General features: G+C 37.3%; 1 protein-coding gene across 2 annotated transcripts in view; it reads right to left on the bottom strand.

Moving 5' to 3' along the window:
- The window catches only part of FKTN (fukutin), a 72,845-nt gene that overhangs the window by 48,920 nt on the left and 1,248 nt on the right, over window positions 1-22,677 (bottom strand). For both annotated transcript variants that reach the window (XM_079113294.1, XM_079113295.1), the window contains exon 2: window positions 11,764-11,950. In XM_079113294.1, coding sequence (XP_078969420.1) covers window positions 11,764-11,868 — 105 coding nt within the window. In that variant the 5' untranslated portion in view covers window positions 11,869-11,950. The remainder of the gene's footprint in view (window positions 1-11,763; window positions 11,951-22,677) is intronic.

The raw sequence follows: 22,677 nt of genomic DNA, 5'->3' as shown, positions 1-22,677 counted from the left end.
TACCTCATCTAGTCTATGGTTTAAAAAACCATCTATCTGCTTACAACTCTAAACTCAAAATACCCCTTTGAAATAGATAATAGATAGATCCAATTATCTATTCACCTTGTTCATTAGGATAGGCACCTCAAAGCTACAATGTACCAAAAAAACCAAAACAAACAAGCAAAAACTGATTTTCACCATCCCTCAAACTTCCTCTTCCCTGTTTTTCTTATCTCAGTAAGCAACAACTTTCTCCTTCCAATTACCTAGGCCAAAAATATTAGTTACTCCTGATTCTGTCTATCATACCCCACATCTAACCCATCAATAAGCCCTTATAGCTCTGCTTTCCATTTCTCACCAATTTCTGTGTTCAAGCCATTATCATCTTATGTAAGAAATAAAAGCCTTTTAAATGATCTCGGTTTCAGACTTTACTCCAATATTTCATTTGCAACGAAGCAGCCAGATCACTTGTTTTAAAATAAAAGTCAGAGCATGTCAAAACCTTCCTATGATTCACAATCTTACTCAGAATAAGATTCAACCAATCTTTCTAATGGCTTAGGCATACAACAACATGGAACTCTCTGGTCTTACCCACTATTCTTCCCATCTCTTACTCCACTATAGTCACATTAATTTCTATGCTGTTCTCAAAACTGCCAGTTTATTCCTGGCTCAGGACCTTTGCTCTTCCTTGATTTCTAGTATGCTCCTCCTCTAGACATCCACATAGCTCATTCTCTTTGAATCGGCTGTTTCCTTTATTTGTAATGGACTTCTCATTCCCCAGTTCACCTGGAGAATTCCTACTCATTCCTAAAAGGACAACTCAAAACATCTCTCATCCCTGAACCAACCCTACTGCTCTGAACTTGAGGTGAGGCAGAACATCATGGAGGAGGGGCATATTAGAATAAAGCTGTTCAGCTCATGGTAGCTGGGAAGCAGAGACAGAGAAGAGAAAGGAAGGGAGGAAGAAAGGGACTTTGGACATACATAGTCCAATACCAGGCCCCCAGTGACCTACTTTCTGCAGCTATACCCACACCTGACTTCAGTTACTACCCAGCAGTCCCAATTATTAATCCAACAATGGATTAATCCACTGATGAGGTTATAGCTTTTATAATCCAATCTTTTTGCCTCCGAACATTGCTACATTGCCTAACACATGAACTCTTTGGGGGATATTGTTAGCTCTAAACCATAACACCAAATTTCCCCAATTTGTGAGTTCCTAGAAAGCAAGGATTAAACTTTGTCATTACTGTGCTTGAGTCATAGTAAGCTTTCAACAAATACTTGACAAATGACTGAACGTTCTGACAAAAAAAAAAAAAAAAAAAAAAAAAACCAACTATGCCATATAAAGTGAGTAGGTTAAAAAAGCCTAAATATATTCTAAAACATTTTTTATGGGATATTTATAGTGAATTTTAAGGGACAGGAATAAATGAGTGGATGGAAAGAATCATATATCAACAAGGACTAGAAGAAAAAATTTGGTGGTTACAGAATTCCACTGATAACTGAGTCAAATAAATATTGCCATAAAGGAAAAGCATTCCAAAAATAATAAGAAAAACATCTGTTATTTTCGAAGACAGAATTCAACAGCCAGTTTCTTACAGGAATCAAAATTCTTATTTCTTAATCTGTATTATCTTTAAACATGCCCATGTAGAATCAAATGCCAATATTTTTAAAAAAATCTAAAGTCTTCAATAACTGATTTTTTCATTTGTTCAAAAACTCTCAAACCTAAGGATAAGAAACTCTGACTATGGCGAATCCAACACGGTAGACTCCAGGTAGCCTTCCCCTTCTGCCTGTCAGTGCCTTTCCTTATGGTAGAAATACTCCTGAGCCACTGAAGTTTATAATGGACTAGACTCATAAATGTGATTTGGAATGGTGAGAAAACTATGTTTACTAATTGAAACTGTTTGGTCAGAAAACTTAATAATTTAGAATGAATTATTAACAATTATTAATAATTCTAATTATTAAAGAAAAATTTTCACATTTCTCCTGGACACAGTAAAGTGGGAAGGGTGGGAGATGAGGAGGGGAAGAAGTACTTATTAAAGTTTCCCATATTAAATCAGACTATTAAATATAATATTCTTCTTCCACAAATGACCTATTATTATTCTTCAGAGCAAAGTGGAACAAACAAGACAACAAAGATGATGGGAAAATCAAGTTTCTTAATTTTAATAAGTAACTAAAAATTCCAGAAATTTTTAAAATTCTAAAAATTTCAAGTTTGTTGCATATGATTTAAATGGCTATGAGATTAATTTTTATTTTTTTAAATTTTTATTTATTTAGTATTATTTTGTGTGTGTGTGTGTATGCTGGGGATTGAACCCAGAGCCTTGCGCATGTAAGGCAATTATTCTACCAACTGAGCTACATCCCCAGTCCTTAATTTCCATTTCTAATGATGACATATGAAATTGTTCTCTGTGAATGATAACTGCCAAAATTAAAATTCAAACTCCTCTTCCAACTCTCTCCTTCTAGACAAACACGTGGGTTTAAAATATAACACAGAGATATCTTAGCACACAATACTGTAAGTGGTCTCCTAAGTAGCTCATTACTGAAGGTACTAGTGTGGTTTATCTTGACTAAGTCAAGACAACATAAGGTTTGGATTACTCTCAGCTTTACACAAACATTGCTTTATCTTTCCTCCACCTAAGCATTAATATTTTATTATTTTCTGTTGTGCTTCAGCAATCCTTAAAGTCATCTCTTTTCATATCTTTTCAATCTTATGAGCAAGAACTTAATATGCTTGGGCCCTAGTTAACTCATTTATGAAAATGAGTTATCATTTATGAAAGTGATAAATGGAGGCTCCTAAGAACACTATAATAATTGAACTCAATTTTATTTATCAAACTGTGATTAAAGCTTAAAAGGACTAGAAAACACAAGCTATTAATAGTTATCTTCTAAGCATCTACCATATATCACATACATTATCTCAACCAGAGTTACTATTAGCCCCATTTAAAGAGACTGAGACTCAATACTTGTTGAAAGTCAAACAACAAACAAGGATTTGAACTTTCTAAACCCAGAACTATATAACCCCTCAAATCAAGAATTATTGCTATTGCTACATATATCAAATTACAGGTCTCTTGACCTTTGTTCCACTTATCTTTGTGTTCCTGCTAAGTATCCTGTGTATAACAACTGATCAATCAAAACAGTCTGAACGAGCACACAAAATTATAATCCAGATAGGTGCAGTAAAAATCAATGAACAGGGCCAGGTTGTGGCTCAGCAGTAGAGCACTGCCCTACCATTGTGAGGTGCAGGGTTCAATCCTCAGCACCACATAAAAATAAATAAATAAATAACTAGAGGTATTTTGTCCATCTACAGCCAAAAAAAAATTTTTTTTAAATCAATGACCACCTAATAATACCCTAGACAGTCCCAAAGACATGTCTTTGCCTTTTTGGTGTGAGATGAAGCCACATACCATTGGACTCCCAATTTATGATGGTTTGACTCACAATTTTTTGACTTTCTGATGGTGAGAAGTAATATACATTGTGTAGAAACTACTTCGAATTTTGAACTTTTCCCAGGCTAGCAAGATGCAATACTACATTGATGATACTTGACAGCTGTCAGTCATGTAACCTCAAAGATACACAACTGATGGTCTATTGTGTACTATTCTAGGCATATTAAAATGCATTTTTGATTTATAATATTTTCAACTCATGATGGGCTAATCAGAACATAACCTCGTTGTAAATCTGTTCTTGAAAGTTGGAGCCCATATATGTGCTCACAAGGCTACCATACTACAACAGTTTATACTTCAAACACCTGGAGGGTTATTCTACTCATCTACAGAATTTTAGCAGACCCAACAGTTATAGCAGTTAATCGTTTTTAATGTTATCAGATAACTGAATTATTCAGACCTCATTTAGTGGGTCACAGAGAAGCTAACCTTGTCTGACCAGCTAGGGACAAACAGATTCTGTGGTCAGACCCTAAAACAGACAGAAGTAGGTCTCCTTAACTAAAAAGTTAGCAAATACCTCTTCTTCCTTAACCAATGATAGATATTAGCATAACCTTTCCTGAAGTTCCTGAAAAGTATTATAGTCCTTCTCAACATGGTGGTGCTGCAGGCATTCACTATTACTGGAAAAAGCTATTAGTTTCCAAACATTATCTCTACTTCATTTCTGTAGATATAGAGGCCACTTATATTATTACTTTTCCCTGGTAGATTCTAAATTAAAGTGTACACTATAGTAAAATAATTTTGATAATGTACACAATTGCCACTGGATTCACTTAACTGAGATACTTTTTTTTTCCCTGCCCTTTCAACATAAGTTTTTTATTTTTTTATGACCTTAAACTTTAGGTGCTTGCACTAGTTACTTGTTAAATCCTTTAAGTAAACTATTATGTTTTTTTTCTTTTTTTTCTTTTATTTTAATTAAAAATCATAAATTTACATAGGGCAATGTTGTTTGATTCATTCTGTTATTTTTTTCCCTTCCCCCCACCCCTCCCACCCCTCTTTTCCCTCTATACAGTCCTTCCTTCCTCCATTCTTACCACCCTCCTTATCCCTAACCCTAAACCTAACCCTAACCCTAACGCTAACCCCTCCTACCCCCCCCTTATATGTCCTCATCTGCTTATCAGTGAGATCATTCGTCCTTTAGTTTTTTGAGATTGGCTTATCTCACTTAACATGATATTCTCCAATTTCATCCATTTGCCTGCAAATGCCATAATTTTATTATTCTTTATAGCTCAGTAATATTCCATTGTATATCTATGCCACAGTTTCTTTACGCATTCATCAACTGAAGGGCATCTAGGTTGGTTCCACAATCTGGCTACAGTTAATTGAGCAGCTATGAACATTGATGTGGCTGCATCTCTGTAGTATGCTGATTTTAAGTCCTTTGGGTATAGGCAAAGGAGTGGGATAGCTGGGTCAAATGGTGGTTCCATTCCAAGCTTTCTGAGGAATCTCCATACTGCTTTCCAGAGTGGCTGCACTAATTTGCACCCACCAGCAATGTATGAGTGTACCTTTTTCTCCACATCCTCGCCAACACCTATTGTTGCTTATGTTCTTGATAATCGCCATTCTAAATGGGGTGAGATGGAATCTTAGGGTAGTTTTGATTTCCATTTCTCTTATTACTAGAGATGTTGAACATTTTTTCATATATCTGTTGATTGCTTGTAGATCTTCTTCTGTGAAGTATCTGTTCATTTCCTTAGCCCATTTGTTAATTGGATTATTTGTATTCTTGGTGTAGAGTTTCTTGAGTTCTTTATAGATTCGGGATATTAGCGCTCTATCTGAAGTATGAGTGGTAAAGATATTCTCCCACTCTGTAGGCTCTCTCGTCACATTACTGATAGTTTCCTTTGCTGAGAGAAAACTTTTTAGTTTGAATCTATCCCAGTTGTTGATTCTTGCTTTTATTTCTTGGGCTATGGGAGTCCTGTTAATGAAGTCTGCTCCTAAGCCAACAAGTTGAAGGTTTGGACCTACTTTTTCTTCTATAAGATGCAGGGTCTCTGGTCTGATTCCAAGGTCCTTGATCCATTTTGAGTTGAGTTTTGTGCAGGGTGAGAGATAGGGGTTTAATTTCATTCTGTTGCATATGTTTTCCAGTTTTCCCAGCACCATTTGTTGAAGAGGCTATCTTTTCTCCATTGCATATTTTTGGCCCCTTTGTCTAGTATGAGAAAATTGTATTTATTTCAGTTTGTGTCCCTGTCCTCTATTCTGTACCTTTGATCTACCTGTCTATTTTGGTACCAATAGCATGCCGTTTTTGTTACTATTGCTTTGTAGTAGAGTTGAAGATCTGGTATTGCAATACCCCCTGCTTCACTCTTTCTACTGAGGACGGTTTTAGCCATTCTGGGTTTCTTATTCTTCCAGATGAATTTCATGATTGCTTGCTCTATTTCTGTAAGGTACATCATTGAGATTTTAATTGGAATTGCATTGAATCTATATAGCACTTGGCCATTTTGACAATATTAATTCTTCCTATCCATGAACATGGGAGATCTTTCCATCTTCTAAGGTGTTCTTTAATTTCTTTCTTTAGTGTTGTATAGTTCTCATTGTAGAGGCCTTTCACCTCTTTTGTGAGATTGATTCCCAAGTATTTTATTTTATTTTTTGATGCTATTGTGAATGGGGTAGTTTTCCGAATTTCTCTTTCTGAAGATTCATCACTTACATATAAGAATGCATTGGATTTATGAGCATTGATCTTGTAACCTGCTACTTTACTGAATTCACTTATGAGTTCTAAGAGTTTTCTGGTGGAATTTCCAGGTTCCTCTAAATATATAATCATGTCATCAGCAAACAGGGATAGTTTGAGTTCCTCTTTTCCAATTTGTATCCCTTTAATTTCTTTGGTTTGTCTAATTGCTCTGGCTAGAGTCTCAAGAATGATGTTGAATAGAAGTGGTGAAAGAGGGCATCCCTGCCTTGTTCCAGTTTTTAGGGGGAATGCCTTCAGTTTTTCACCATTTAGAATGATATTGGCCATGGGCCTAGCGTAGATGGCCTTCACAATGTTAAGGAATGATCCCACTACCCCAATTTTTTCTAGTGTTTTGAGCATGAAGGGATGCTGTATTTTATCGAATGCTTTTTCTGCATCTATTGAAATAATCATGTGATTCTTAACTTTGTCTGTTGATATGGTGAATGACATTTATTGATTTCTGGATGTTGAACCAACCTTGCATCCCTGGGATAAAACCCACTTGATCATGGTGCACGATCTTTTTAATATATTTTTGTATGCGATTTGCTAAAATTTTGTTGAGAATTTTTGCGTCGATGTTCATTAAGGATATTGGTCTGAAATTTTCTTTCCTCGATGTGTCTCTGTCTGGTTTAGGTATCAGGGTGATATTGGCTTCACAGAATGAGTTTGGGAGGGTTCCCTCCTCTTCTATTTCATGGAATACTTTGAGAAGTATTGGAATGAGCTCTTCTTTAAAGGTTTTGTAGAACTCAGCTGAGAACCCATCTGGTCCCGGACTTTTCTTTGTTGGTAGGCTTTTGATGACCTCTTCTATTTCATTGCTTGAAATTGATTTATTTAAGTTGTGTATGTCCTCCTCATTCAGTTTAGGTAATTCATATGTCTCTAGAAACTTGTTGATGTCTTCGAGGTTTTCTGTTTTGTTGGAGTATAGATTTTCAAAATAGCTTCTAATTATGTTTTGTATTTCACTCGTGTCTGTTGTGGTATTTCCTTGTTCATTCCGAATTTTAGTAATTTGAGTTTTCTCCCTCTTTCTCTTTGTTAGTGTGAGGTTTATCAATTTTGTTCATTTTTTCAAAGAACCAACTATTTGTTAATTTTTCCGATTGTTTCTTTTGTTTCAATTTTGTTGATTTCGGCTCTGATTTTAACTATTTCCTGTCTTCTACTACTTTTTGTGTTGGTCTGCTCTTCTTTTCCTCGGCTTTGAGCTGTAATGTTAAGTCGTTTATTTGCTGATTTCTACTTCTTTTGTTGAATGCGCCCCATGAAATAAATCTTCCTCAAAGTACTGCTTTCATAGTGTCCCAGAGATTTTGATATGATGTGTCTTTGTTCTCATTTACTTCTAAGAATTTTTTAATTTCCCTCCTGATGTCTTCTGTTATCCATTCATCGTATAATAGTGTATTATTTAATCTCCAAGTATTGGAGAAGTTTCTGTTTTTTATTCTGTCATTTATTTCTAATTTCAGTCCATTATGATCTGATAGAGTACAAGGTAGTATCTCTATCTTCTTGTATTTGCTAACAGTGGCTTTGTGGCATAAAACATGATCTATTTTAGAGAAGGATCCATGTGCTGCTGAGAAGAAAGTGTATTCGTTCTTTGTTGGATGGTATATTCTATATAAGTCGGTTAAGTCTAAATTGTTGATTGTGTTATTGAGATCTATGGTTTCTTTATTCAATTTGTGTTTGGACGATCTATCCAGCGGTGAGAGAGGTGTGTTGAAATTGCCTAGTATTATTGTGTTGTGGTCTATTTGATTTCTGGAATTGAGAAGGATTTGTTTGACGTACACGGATGAGCCAATGTTCGGGGGCATATCAACAAATGGGCTAAGGATATGAACAGACACTTCACAGAAGAAGATCTACAAGCAATCAACAAACATATGAAAAAATGTTCACCATCTTTAGTAATAAGAGAAATGCAAATCAAAACTACCCTAAGATTCCATCTCACCCCAATTAGAATGGCGATTATCAAGAACACAAGCAACAATAGGTGTTGGAGAGGATGTGGGGAAAAGGTACACTCATACATTGCTGGTGGGACTGCAAATTAGTGCAGCCACGCTGGAAAGCAGTGTGGAGATTCCTTAGAATACTTGGAATGGACCTAACATTTGACCCAGCTATCCCACTCCTCGGCCTGTACCCAAAGGACTTAAAATCAGCATACTACAGAGATGCAGTCACATCAATGTTCATAGCTGCACAATTCACAATAGCCAGACTATGGAACCAACCTAGATGCCCTTCAATTCATGAATGGATAAAGAAACTGTGGCATAGATATACAATGGAATATTACTGAGCTATAAAGAATAATAAAATTATGGCATTTGCAGGCAAATGGATAAAATTGGAGAATATCATGTTAAGTGAGATAAGCCAATCTCAAAAATCCAAAAGAGAAATGATCTCACTGATAAGCGGATGATGACATGTAATGGGGGGGTGGGAGGGGGGCAAGAATGGAGGAAGGAGGGACTGTATAGAGGGGAAAGAGAGATGGGAGGGGTGGGGGGGGAGAAAAAAATAACGGAATGAATCAAACATCATTACTCTATGTAAATATATGAATATGCAAATGGCATGCTGTTACTCCATGTACAAACAGAAACAACATGTATCCCATTTGTTTACAATAAAGATAAATTAAAAAAAAAGATATATGAAAGTTCTATAAGTGGACATTTGTATACCAATAGCAGTGTTGAAAGGAACCTTACTGGCATCCCATTTTTTTTTTAAGTCAAGGGGAATGACCCTTCAAAGGGGGTGATCCTCTGACCATGCTGACATGGCTCACTGATGCCAATTTCTGAAAACTGAATTATACTTTTCTAGCTTATAATCAAAATTGTGTTGTTCTTTAACTTTCTGCTCTTCAAATGGCATAAAGTATCAAATTTAATTGATCTCTTTTGATTGTCCTATAGTGTTGATCATCCTATACCTCAACACATCACAGCAACAAATAGCAAGAAAATCAAAATAACTACATTCAATGGAAAATGTCATATGTGACATTCTGACCACCTTAGTATCTCAAAGAAGTAAGATCTGGAGGTTGCGGCTACAACAGCAACGGAAATACATGTGTTGCTGTAGATTCAAAATGCTAAACAGAATTCTGATGCAGGGACCCCACAGAATTTGATCAAATGTATCCATCTGTTCACCTTCATGTAAATAATGCTCATGCAGCCAGTGCTGGGACCTCTCCTTGGACAGGCCTTGAGACTTTCATTACATCTGTCACTTGCCCTGTTTACAGCTGCCTCATCAGTAACTCATGGGCTTTTTTCTTAAATTCTCAAAACAGCATCCTGATTGACACAGTCCTAGGAAAAAGCTGTTTCTGTATTTATCTTCTCTCTTCTTGATTTCAGCCTCAGTAACTAATACAACTATCAAATATAATTGTTTTTCCTCCTAGTACTGGGAATTGAATCCAGAGCCCTGTACATGTTAGATAAGTGCTGTATCACTGAGCTACATTTCCTGCCCTTTTTAAAATTTCAAAACATTTCCCATGCTGCCTTCAAACTTGCAATCCTCCTGCCTCCAGACTACCAAGTACCTTGGATTACAGGTATGTGTCATCACGCCTGGTTTGTAATAAACTTTTCATGGAAGCATGGAAACACTTCCAGAAAGCCTGTCTGTTTATCATTTTCACTTCCAGAACTCAGAGGGGAGTGTTTCATGAGCAAAAGTGAACACCACTGAGAAAGTGGTGAGCACTCTGGTAAGCAGCCCTCTACTCCTCACATGTTGCCCAGAAAGTGAATCATCCAAATGCACAGTAAGAGCACCCAGCTTTAAACGGTCTCCACTGTTGACACTAACAAAACGCCTCAATGGGAAACAATAGTACGCTTTGGCCCTTATCTTTGGATGACCAGATTGGGTGGCTACATCTTGCTAATGGCAAACATGTGTCCTAAAAAGGCAGTGACCTCTCCTCCACACAAAGTAGTTCTGATCTAACAGGGATGAAGTAGACAGAAGGCAAGTGAGGTAAATCTCATCTATGAAAACTGAAGGTTGCCTTTTTCTGTGATCTCTTCTCCTGGAGAAAACAGTAGATCTTAACCTCCACAGAGGGTAAACAAAAACATTATATTTTCTAAATCTATTATAAGTTTTTTAAAAACTTACATGGATATGGCTGAATCTACAAAATGAATCTTTAGCATAAACACTGCCACACAGTATGGGAAACAGTCATGCTTTCTGGAGTTTGCAGGATTTTACATTAGTAATGATAAACCTCCTCCAAAGATTTCTCTCTCACTCTTTCTCTGAAAAGCCCTAATCTGAAAATCCAAAACTTTTTGAGTGACATCATGATATCAGTGGAAAATTCCACACTTGACCCCATATGACAGTCACAGTCAAAATGCAGATGCACCAAAAACATCATATAACATTGTCTTCAAGCTATGTGTATACAGTGTATATGAAACAAATTAATTTCATGTTTGGCCTTGGGTTCCAGCTCCAAAATATCTCATTATATATATATATATATATATAATTATTATTATATATATATAAAATATATAATAATATATATATAATATATATAATTATATATATATATAATATATATAATATATATATAATATATATATATAATTATTATATATATATAATTATTTGCATATATATATATGCAAATAATTCAGAAAACAAAACAAAATAAAATCTGAAATACTTTTAGTCCTAACCATTTTGAATAAAGAATTCTCACCCCGTCATACACTTACTATATATAGGTGTGTCTGCATGCACACGTCTGTATAAGTTCATTTATATTTATAAACCTATTTATAAGTTCATATATATATGAGCTCAACACACACATACATTGCCATTTAGTTTCTTCTACTGGCAGCCTTTTTTCCTTACTAATTGCATTCCTTTTATTGTATTCTCCTCTATAACAAACTAACATCCCCCCAATCTCTTGTGTAAGTATGCACATCTGCACATCATTTTTGCTACAACATAAGAAATTAAACAGAGGAATGATGCATGTACTGGCTATTTTAGGCACCCCAAAATGCTTTAATCCTGAAATTTGAAATTGCATGCATTGTATATATAGGATAAAGAAATTTGAAGGGCAAATTTGCTACAAAATGAGATACTTTTTGTAGCAGATAATTTTTATATATCAGAATATTTCAATAAACATCACTGCAACTTGGCAGCTTTGACTTCAGTGTGTAATTATGAAAACATTTAACTATAATTCTGAATTGCTTGCCACATTATGCAAAGATGGGAATCTCAGTAAGAGCTTGTTTCTCAGTAATACATTTTATTTCTGCAAAAATTGAAAAACTGATTAATTTATGTACTGCAAGAGAAATCTGTTAAGAAAATATACAACTAAAGTGAAGTCTAAAGATAAAAAAAAGGAAAAATTACCTTTGTTGATAAATAATGCTTGTAGTAGTATAACTGAAACAGCAGAAATGCCGAACTTGTCAATGTTAAGAGGGCCAAAATCACGTTCTTATTGATTCTACTCATTAGTCTGTGGTGTTCACTTGGTTGTCTTTTGAAAGTAGCCAGGTTGTTTTCATCTTTTTGGATAGGAAGATAATCTTGCTTTCTGTGAATTAAAAATGTATTTTTGAAGAGACCAAAGCCTGTATGTTATTTTTACCTTTAACAATCAGCAACAGCATAGGTAGTTACCTAAAGTTCCACAGAACATTCTGACCAACAGGAATTTGCAGGAGGGGCAAAGTTTCTGATCCAAGAGATTTGGTGTGGTACCTCTGAATGAGCACTCTGGTAAGTTCCTAGATGATGTGGATTCTCACCTGCTGCTTGCATGGGAAGGGAATAAGTAACCCTCAGAGGTATGGGCCAGCTAGAAATAAAAGGCTGGAAAAGTAGTATTAAGGACTAAAACAAAGGACACAAGAAATACATATATTGAAAGTGGCAGCTTTATAGGTGGAAAAGATGTGATAGATCTTATACTAACAAAAGGAAAAAGTCTGCAAATGCTTTATTTATTGTGAGGAGGGAGTTCTTCAAGATAAACAAGAAGCAAGAGGCTGTGGGGAAATTGGCCTGATTGGGGACTTATTACTGGCACAGTAATTCCTCCTCCAGGCAGCTGGCGCCACAAGTCTAGCTGGGCGCTCTGGTATCTCTCTCCACCTCTGGGGAGTTTCACGGAACCTGGGGCTGTCTGAGTCAATAATGCAGAGTCACAGAATTCTCGTTGAGCAGGAGGTTAGCCAAGGCAACAAAGTGGTCTCAGATGGCTGAGATTACACCCAGGGTTCTCTGAGGAGCTCAACTCCACTTAGAGATGGCTCAGACATGCCCACAGTTCATTCACAGCTTCCAACAGTGGACCATATTGAAATCCACTTCCATAGAAGAAATAGAAAATTTCTGGTCAAGGCACATATGATAGCTTTTTGAGATTTTTCTTTTCTTTTTTTTGTGAGTGTGGGACCTAGGATGTGCTCAGTTTTTATAAACATCCCATGTATGTTCTCAGTTTTTTGCAAACATAAAGAACACCAAGATAAACATTTTTGTTCTTTCATTTTGTATGCCATCTCTCATTTCTTTAAGAAATTTAATATAACCATATATCTTTCTACCCTTTCTCCAATATTTGCTTTTGATTAAATATAATTAGATTGTCTACTATTTATCTTCATTCCTTCAAATATGCTAACACCTCGACTACTTGATGTCTAAGTTTTATATGGCTTTTGTTTTCTACATAAAAAATAAAACATCGGCAAGTTTATATTACATTCTGCCTTCTTTCCTCTTTCAGTCCTGACTTTTATTAGTTATTTCTACTTTGTAATAGTACTACTCTATTCCATAACTACAAATCTCAGTCATTTTGTTTTTATTCCTACAATGTTCCCTGTCAGTCTTATTGCTGTATTACCTCTGTTCTTTTATGGAAGACTGATATCATCTTCTGGCAATTTATTAAAAAAAAAAAAACTTATTAAGGGTACTACTGGAGTTTTTGCATTGTTCAAACAATAACTGTCGATAGGCTGCCTGGGTTTGAGGTCACAGCTTATCTCCCCTGATAACTTCTAGGCTATTACATTATCTTGTAATGCTAAATATTCCCTTGAAAATATCTGATTCCCCAACCCCACTTATAGTTAATTTGTTAATGAGACAAGCAAAGGATGCATTCCTTACCTATGAAATTCAATTTTGTTAAGCTAGATTATGCAATGATATTGGTGACTGCATATTAGTTTTTCCTTAGTCTTTATGTGTATTTTCGGTGTGCTAAATAAAGATTTCTTGGCGGAAATTTTTCTTAAGTTACATGTTCAAACCTTTTTCAGTTCTCTATTTCAAGAACTCCAATTAAACATTTATTTCCTTTTCATTACATTTTCCTCAACTTTTAGGAGTCTGTCATCACCTTTTTCTTAGTTTTCCACATTAATATTCCTTTTTCCCGCCAATGTTTCATTTTGTCTTTCTTTCCTCTGCCAAACATGATTCATCATATGCTATTGTCTTACTATTTCTTTCCAGTTCTTGAGCCAATTAACTCTGCTGTTTATTTAAAAGACATACTTGTTTCAGCAATTTATTAAGGCCAGTACAGTTTTCTTGTGGGTTCACTATCACTTGTTTTCCCCCTCTTTTCTCTTTTATTCTTGTAGGATTTTTGTGTACTGTGTTCATTTCCTTTTTATTTTTATTTATCTTTGAATGACTTGAGTTCCCACTGGATCAGTTATTTGCAGGAATACTGTGGAAGGAAGAAACAAGGATGTGCTCTAGACTAGAAATGTCTCTAGCATACAGAAAAGCTCTTTCTGACAGAATGTTTTGTACAAGTGAATGTGAAAAAAGACAAGAGAACGTGTGTGAGAATAAGTGAGAGAAAGGTGTTTACACATTACTATGTATAAGTGTCAGAAACAGGTAGCAAAAGTCCACTTGACAATCTCTCCCTCTCTTTTGCTTTAGCAAGAGAGTGTCACCTGCAAAGACAGCTCATTTGTGTTCCATCTTATTTGCTCTTTCTTGCTGGTTCATTTTGCCAAGCAGTCCAAGGAAGTTCCCACAGCCTTCCTATGTACCCAGATCCCACTGTAAACACATCTTTCACTCTGCTCTGCCAGCTCTATCTGAGACTGCTTTCTACAAGGATCCCTTTTAATATCTTCCTGCCTACATTTGGCAACCATTTCTCAAATATTTAGATTTGGGCTTATAGGTCTTCTTGTCTCAGGGAAAATGTAATTACATCTCTCTCATTTTCTATTATTTCAGGGTAATTTCAGAAAGAAGAGGGCACAATGTCTTTGCTATTTTTAAAAGCAGAAGTCTTGGTTTGGAGTTTTAAAACAATTAAATGAGCTTACAAAGCTGAAGCCTATGTAAGCAAACACTCTAAGAAATTATATAAGACCACCAAACTACCTAACAGAAATGAATATCTATCAGAAGTGATATGGACAGGGTTTCAAGATGGCGGCCTAGAGGGTGGCTGCATTTCATGTTGCTCCAGGACTCAGGATTCAAAAGAGGAGGTATTGAGACACTTGGGACCAACTCAAAGCAGCCGGGTGACTCTCACACATTGGGAAGGCATCCCGGATGGGACGGTGGTCCCAGAACGCAGGAAACTTTGTGAAGTAGAGCTGCCAGCGAGACACCCCTCCCCCCGCTGGAGCAGTGAACGTGGACAACGGGGAGCCCCGTAAAGGAGGCCGCTTGGCACAGCGCTGGGACTCGGAGCAACCACTGGGGCTCCAGCGGCTTCCCAGGGGAGGAGTGGCGAGGAGAACCCAGGGGAGATGTGGACTCAGAACACCCGGGCCTGCCCTGAGGAGGAGGAGGAGGAGCGCGGCCGCTTGGATTCGGGGTGACTACACCAGAGCTACAGGCGGTTGCCAGAGAAGGGGCTGCGTGGCGAGCTGTTTGGACTCAGACCACTTCTGAACCCCGGGGCCTGCCCGGAGGAGTAGGAGGAGGAGGAGGAGGAGTGCGGCGGGTCGTTTGGACTCGCAGTGACTGCATTAGTGCTCCAGGTGGCTGCTCAGAGGAGAAGGCAAGTGGTGAGTTGTTTGGACTTAAAGCGACAGCTCCTGAACACAGGGGGGCTGCCTGGAGGAGAAGCGTGGTGGGACGTTTGGTCTTGAGTGGCCGCACCAGAGCTCCGGGTGGTTGCCCAGAGGACCTGTGCTGCGGGTCACGTGGACTCAGAGCCACTCAGAGCGACCGCTCCTGAACACCCCGGGGGTTATCTGGAGAAGGAGGAGGAACAGGGAGGGTCACTTCGACTTGGAGTGAGTGATTGCCCAGGGCTACGGGTGGTTGGTGGGAGGAGGAGGCACGAAGTGAGTTTCTTGGACTCCTAGTGACCACACCAGAATACTGGGCGGCTGTCTGGAGGAAGAGGCCTGTGGCGGGTCTCTGGGACTCAGAGCGATTGTTCGGGGTCCCAGGTGGCTGCTCAGAGGAGGGGCCGCATAGCCAGGTGATTAGGTGCAGAGCAGGGTCCCAGGATCGAGGAGGCTTCTGGGTGGAAGAGCCGCACAGAGACAGGCTTAGGATGGAGCGAAGGTTCCAGGACTGCGGGCAGATTCTCTGAGGAGGGGCAGCCTAAGGAGATTCATCAGCGAAGGGTGAGGCTCCCAGGCCCAGGAGGCAGGGCCGGGCCCCTGGGAACTTTGCAGAGGAAGGCAGCCCAGCCCAGGCGGTAGCTGTAAATTGAGGGGAACCTCTAGGAGGGAACTGACCAGCGACACCTCCCCACCGGGTGAGTCTTCCATGCTGGGTGAGGTTTCCCCACAAGGACGGTAAAACCAGAGACTCAGGCCCAAACAGGCCTTGCCTCAGCCCGCAGCCTAGGTCCCCTTTGGATGACCATTGGTCAACAAGTGGCGGCACCTCTGCCCACTAGCAGGGATTATACCCCACCTGAAGGCCACCACTCCTAGAGAGGCAGCTTCCTTGTGGAGCACCGCATTATCAACTTCCTCCAAGACTTCAGCCTACTGAAGGCTAAGGGGGGATATATATAGAAATCTTCAGGGACATTGTAAGTCAATAGAGGAAATCTGCAATATCTCAGCGGTCCACTGATACCTGAACAATATGAGAAAACAAGGAAAGAAAATGCTGCAAACAAATCTAGATGTTACATCAATAAAGCCCAATGACAGCATGGCAGAAGAAATGACAGAAAAGGAGTTCAGAATGTACATAATTAAAATGATCAGAGAAGCAAACGATGAAAGAGCAAATGCAAGCATTGAATGATCGCACCAATCGACAGTTAAAAGAGCAAATACAGGAAGCAAAAGATCATTTCAATAAAGAGTTAGAGATATTGAAAAAAAACCAAACAGAAATCCTTGACACGAAGGAAACAATAAACCAAATTAAGAACTCCATAGAAAGCATATCCAATAGGATAGAACACCTGGAAGACAGAACCTCAGACATTGAAGACAAAATATTTAACCTTGAAAACAAAGTTGAACAAACAGAGAAGATGGTAAGAAATCATGAACAGAATCTACAAGAACTATGGGATATCATGAAAAGGCCAAATTTAAGAATTATCGGGATTGAGGAAGGTCTAGAGAAACAAGCCAAAGGAATGAACAATTTATTCAATGAAATAATATCAGAAAATTTCGAAGACATCAACAGGTTTCTAGAGACATATGAATTGCCTAAACTGAACGAGGAGGACATAAACAATTTAAATAGACCAATTTCAAGTACTGAAATAGAAGAGGTCATCAAAAACCTACCAACAAAGAAAAGTCCGGGACCAGATGGGTTCTCAGCCGAGTTCTACAAAACCTTTAAAGAAGAACTCATTCCAATACTTCTCAAAGTATTCCATAAAATAGAAGAGGAGGGAACCCTCCCAAACTCATTCTATGAAGTCAATATCACACTGATACCTAAACCAGACAGAGACTCAAGGAAAGAAAATTTCAGACCAATATCCTTAATGAACATCGACGCAAAAATTCTCAACAAAATTTTAGTAAATCGCATACAAAAATATATTAAAAAGATAGTGCACCATGATCAAGTGGGTTTCATCCCAGGGATGCAAGGTTGGTTCAACATCAGGAAATCAATAAACGTAATTCACCATATTAATAGACTTAAAGTCAAGAATCACATGATTATTTCAATAGATGCAGAAAAAGCATTTGATAAAATACAGCATCCCTTCATGCTCAAAACACTAGAAAAAATAGGGATAGTGGGAACATTCCTTAACATTTTAAAGGCCATTTATGCTAAGCCCATGGCTAATATCATTCTAAATGGTGAAAAACTGAAAGCATTCCCCCTAAAAACTGGAACAAGGCAGGGATGCCCTCTTTCACCACTTCTATTCAACATCGTTCTTGAGACTCTGGCCAGAGCAATTAGACAAACCAAAGAAATTAAAGGGATACGAATTGGAAAAGAAGAACTCAAACTATCCCTGTTCGCTGATGACATGATTATATATTTAGAGGAACCTGGAAATTCCACCAGAAAACTCTTAGAACTCATAAGTGAATTCAGTAAAGTAGCAGGTTACAAGATCAATGCCAATAAATCCAACGCATTTTTATACATAAGTGATGAATCTTCAGAACGAGAAATTAGGAAAACTACCCCATTCACAATAGCCTCGAAAAAAATAAAATACTTGGGAATCAATCTCACAAAAGAGGTGAAAGACCTCTACAATGAGAACTATACAACACTAAAGAAAGAAATTAAAGAACACCTTAGAAGATGGAAAGATCTTCCAGGTTCTTGAATAGGAAGAATTAATATTGTCAAAATGGCCACACTACCTGAAGTGCTATACAAATTCAATGCAATTCCAATTAAAATCCCAATGACGTACCTTACAGAAATAGAGCAAGCAATTATGAAATTCATCTGGAAGAATAAGAAACCCAGAATAGCTAAAGCAATCCTTAGCAGGAAGAGTGAAACAGGGGGTATTGCAATACCAGATCTTCAACTCTACTACAAAGCAATAGTAACAAAAATGGCATGGTATTGGTATCAAAATAGAAAGGTAGATCAATGGTACAGAATAGAGGACACGGACACAAACCCAAATAAATACAATTTTCTCATACTAGACAAAGGGGCCAAAAATATGCAATGGAGAAAAGATAGCCTCTTCAACAAATGGTGCTGGGAGAATTGGAAATCCATATGCAATAGAATGAAACTAAACCCATATCTCTCACCATGCACGAAACTAAACTCAAAATGGATTAAGGACCTTGGAATCAGACCAGAGACCTTGCAGATTATAGAAGAAAAAGTAGGTCCAAATCTTCACCTTGTTGGTCTAGGATCAGACTTCCTTAACAGGACTCCCATAGCACAAGAAATAAAAGCTAGAATCAACCACTGGGATAGATTCAAACTAAAAAGCTTTCTCTCAGCAAAGGAAACTATCAGCAATGCAAAGAAAGAGCCTACAGAGTGGGAGAATATCTTTGCCAATCATACTTCAGATAGAGCACTAATCTCCAGAATCTATAAAGAACTCAAAAAACTCTACTCCAAGAATTCAAATAATCCGGTCGATAAATGGGCTAAGGAAATGAATAGACACTTCACAGAAGAAGATCTACAAGCAATCAACAAACATATGGAAAAATGCTCAACATCTCTAGTAATAAGAGAAATGTAAATCAAAACCACCCTAAGATTCCATCTCACCCCAATTAGAATGGCGATTATCAAGAATACGAGCAACAACAGGTGTTGGCGAGGATGTGGGGAGAAAGGTACACTCATACATTGCTGGTGGGGCTGCAAATTAGTGCAGCCACTCTGGAAAGCAGTGTGGAGATTCCTTAGAAAACTTGGAATAGACCCTCCATTTGACCCAGCTATCCCACTCCTTGGCCTATACCCAAAGGACTTAAAATCAGCATACTACAGAGATACAGCCACATCAATGTTCATAGCTGCTCAATTCACAATAGCCAGACTGTGGAACCAATCTAGATGCCCTTCAATTGATGAGTGGATAAAGAAACTGTGGTATATATATACAATGGAATATTACTCAGCCATAAAGAATGATAAAATTATGGCATTTGCAGGCAAATGGATGAAATTGGAGAATATCATGCTAAGTGAGATAAGCCAATCTCAAAAAGCCAAAGGACGAATGATGTCGTTAATAAGTGGAGGATGACACATAATGGGGGGGAGGGAAGGGTTAGTGTTAGGGTTAGAGTTAGGGTTAGGGAGCGGGGCAAGTATGGAGGAAAGAAGGACTGTATAGAGGGAAAAGAGGGGTGGGAGGGGTGGGGGGAAGGGAAAAAATAACAGAATGAATCAAACACCACTACCCTATGTAAATTTATGATTACACAAATGGTATGCTTTACGCCATGTACAAGCAGAGAAACATGTATCCCATTTGTTTACAATAAAAAAAAATACATTATAAAAAAAAAAGAATATAATGGCAAAAAAAAAAAAACTGGTAGTAGATGTCATATGCAAATGTGATGGAAAATGTATAGGATGAGAAGTTCAAAACTGTTTTTAGACTCTTTATATAGCCAACATCAGCACTGCATATTCTTTTAGTATCTCACTTGTCTTTTTACATTATCATTCTTTGAAGGCACCAGAATGAAAGACTTTGGCACTTGACATGAGACCCCTCCTGGCCCTCACATTTTGAGAACTGCGTGAGCAGGGGTCTGTTTGAAGGATTATCAATACTTTCTTTTTTTAAAAATTTTTATTTCACTCTTCTCCACTCCTGCATCTGGATCACCTCTCTTGATATCAGGGCCTCTTGGACAAGAACTGACTTGCCTTGACATTTAATTTAGGTTTATAACATCATGTGTTAGCCTGGACCTCTCAGTGCTGCTAGGTCCCAACTTATTCAGGGATATTGGGGAGTGAAAAGGAAGAATGGATATTATGAGCCAGTCAGACTGACAGCAAAATAAAAGAAGAAGCGGAACCACAGAGGGAAGAGAGTAATGCAATTAGGCAAAGGTAAGGTTAGGAGGCTGAGGTAACAGAATAGAAAATATAAAGAGAAAAAGATTCTAAAAATGTACTCAGAGGTAAGTCAACAATTTCCTGCTGTTGTCCGAAGTCAAAAAAGGCTTAGCTACTCTCCAATCTTCTCTAAATATTGCTGGTCTTCACGTTATTTTCCTTTCCTTTCATTGTTTCATTTCACTTCTCATAAGAGTGTCAGTAGCCTAGAAGCAAAGATGATATTACAAGGGATTAAGAAGTCTCTACCTACTTACTTTATTCACATTTTAATCTGTTGCAATATAAACTCTACCTCAATATGCTGACATTTGAAAATAAAAGTGTTTTTAAAAAGTAGTCTCTCTACTTTATGCTCCAGATAGTGTCTCCTTTCTGAATGGTTAGTGTAAGGGGGCGTGGGAAACGTGGCTGAAATCAAAGACCTAGATTAAAAAAAAGGTTGGATAAGAAAGGAAGTAAAGATAGTGGGGCTGTCTTTGGGACAGGAGGACTACAGATGCTTTTCTTTTTCTTTACTGATAGTATGTAAACACAATTAGTTTTGTAGTAAGAAAAACCAAGTAAGTTTTAAAAAACTTTAAAAACTCTCTTATGCCACAGCTCAATTAACAAATATTCACTTACTAGAATCCATACCTTATGAGTCTTAATTATGTCAACACTTTCCCATATTTGGAGTAATAGGATGGTGTTAAATCAAGTTATTTTTAAGTAATTAAAGTCTTTTCCTCAAGATGCAAGTACTGATTTGCTCAGTTTAAGACATGTGGATATATATCTCAGCAAAACTGCAAAGTTAACAGAATCAATCTCAGGGTTCCGGGTATGTCAAGTACTCAGTAGAACATTTAAATGTGAATATATGGACACATAAAATATGAATGGATTTTTGCCAATATTAACAATGGTTACCTCTGAAGAGAATTTTTACATTGTTCATTGAGCTTTTCTAAATTATCCCTGTAATTTTATAATGAGCATATATACTTTTCATAATGAATAAATTTTTTAAATTTTAAAATGGATGATGGATAATATTAATTGTCTTAATAATTTGACACATTTGGGAAACAGGATCTAGATTCTTGTCACTTAAAAGTATGATTATGTTGGTGCCTGTTGGATATAGAGAATTTTCAGGCCCAACCTCAGAATTAAATTTATAATGTAATTTTAAACAAAATCTTCAGAAGATTCATATGTACATTAAGCTTTCTGAAAAGCACTAATCTAGATAGTAAGGCCTTTACATAAAGGGACAATAAGAATAACGTCTACCTTGTTAATCATTTCCTAGCACCCAGCAGTGCCTGAAACACATATTTAGTGAATATGTAAATGATATAGCTTCTAGTTAAACAATCATAAAGGGAGTGTATAAATCTATTTCAATTACTTATTTTCTGCCAGATTTACCAGAAGTGGGTGTGGAATATTTGCCATAAATGCTATTTGTAAATTACTTCAATAACAATATTTGGCTCTCTAGAACCTATGACTACGTATAATTCTTTTTAAAAAGGAATCCTTACTCTTAGATCTGAGATCCACTTGCCTCATTCAATAATTTCTAGCCTCCTATGTATGGGAATAGCCTATAGTTCCTCTCTCTACAACCTCTCAAAATCCAATCTCAAGATTTTAACTACCAAATCCAAAAGAAAACTGTTTTAAATCCAGTCTATTTACTCTCTCTGCCTGTTTCAATTTTATATTCTACACCTCAAATTTAACATTCAAAGTTAATAATTTTATTCTTCAAATCTCTTCCTTTTCTACCTCCAGAAGGCAGTTCTCCATCCTCAAAGACTCAAGTTTTTACAGGTTTTAGAGAAGAGAGACTACCTGGCCCAACAACATCACTTTATAAAGGAGAGTAGGATCTAAAAGAATTAAATGGCAGTGAAGAGATTAGTTATTGGGGCAGATTTGTAATACAAACCACCTTATTCTACTACTACTACTGCAACACACTACTGCATGCTGGAATTTGACAGAATTCCCATCTTTGCCAATAGTACTTAGATGCACTTTTTAGAAACCCAAGTTCAAAACATCAATCATCTAGATCTATAAAATCAAATTCTGTGATCTTTTTTAAAAATTTGTTCTAATAGTTATACATGACAGTAGAATGCATTTTGACACATTGTACACAAATGGAGCACAATTTCCCATTCCTCTGGCTGTACATTTCTGTGTTCTCTTGATATTTCTCTCATGCTTATCATCTTCTTCATTTTCAGAACACTGCAGTTTCCATTTTGGAGTTCAATGCCATCCTTCCCA

This window comes from Sciurus vulgaris (genome assembly GCF_902686455.1).
Source record: "Sciurus vulgaris genome assembly, chromosome: 15".
NCBI lineage: Eukaryota > Metazoa > Chordata > Mammalia > Rodentia > Sciuridae > Sciurus > Sciurus vulgaris.
This window is presented reverse-complemented; position numbering and strand designations above follow the sequence as displayed.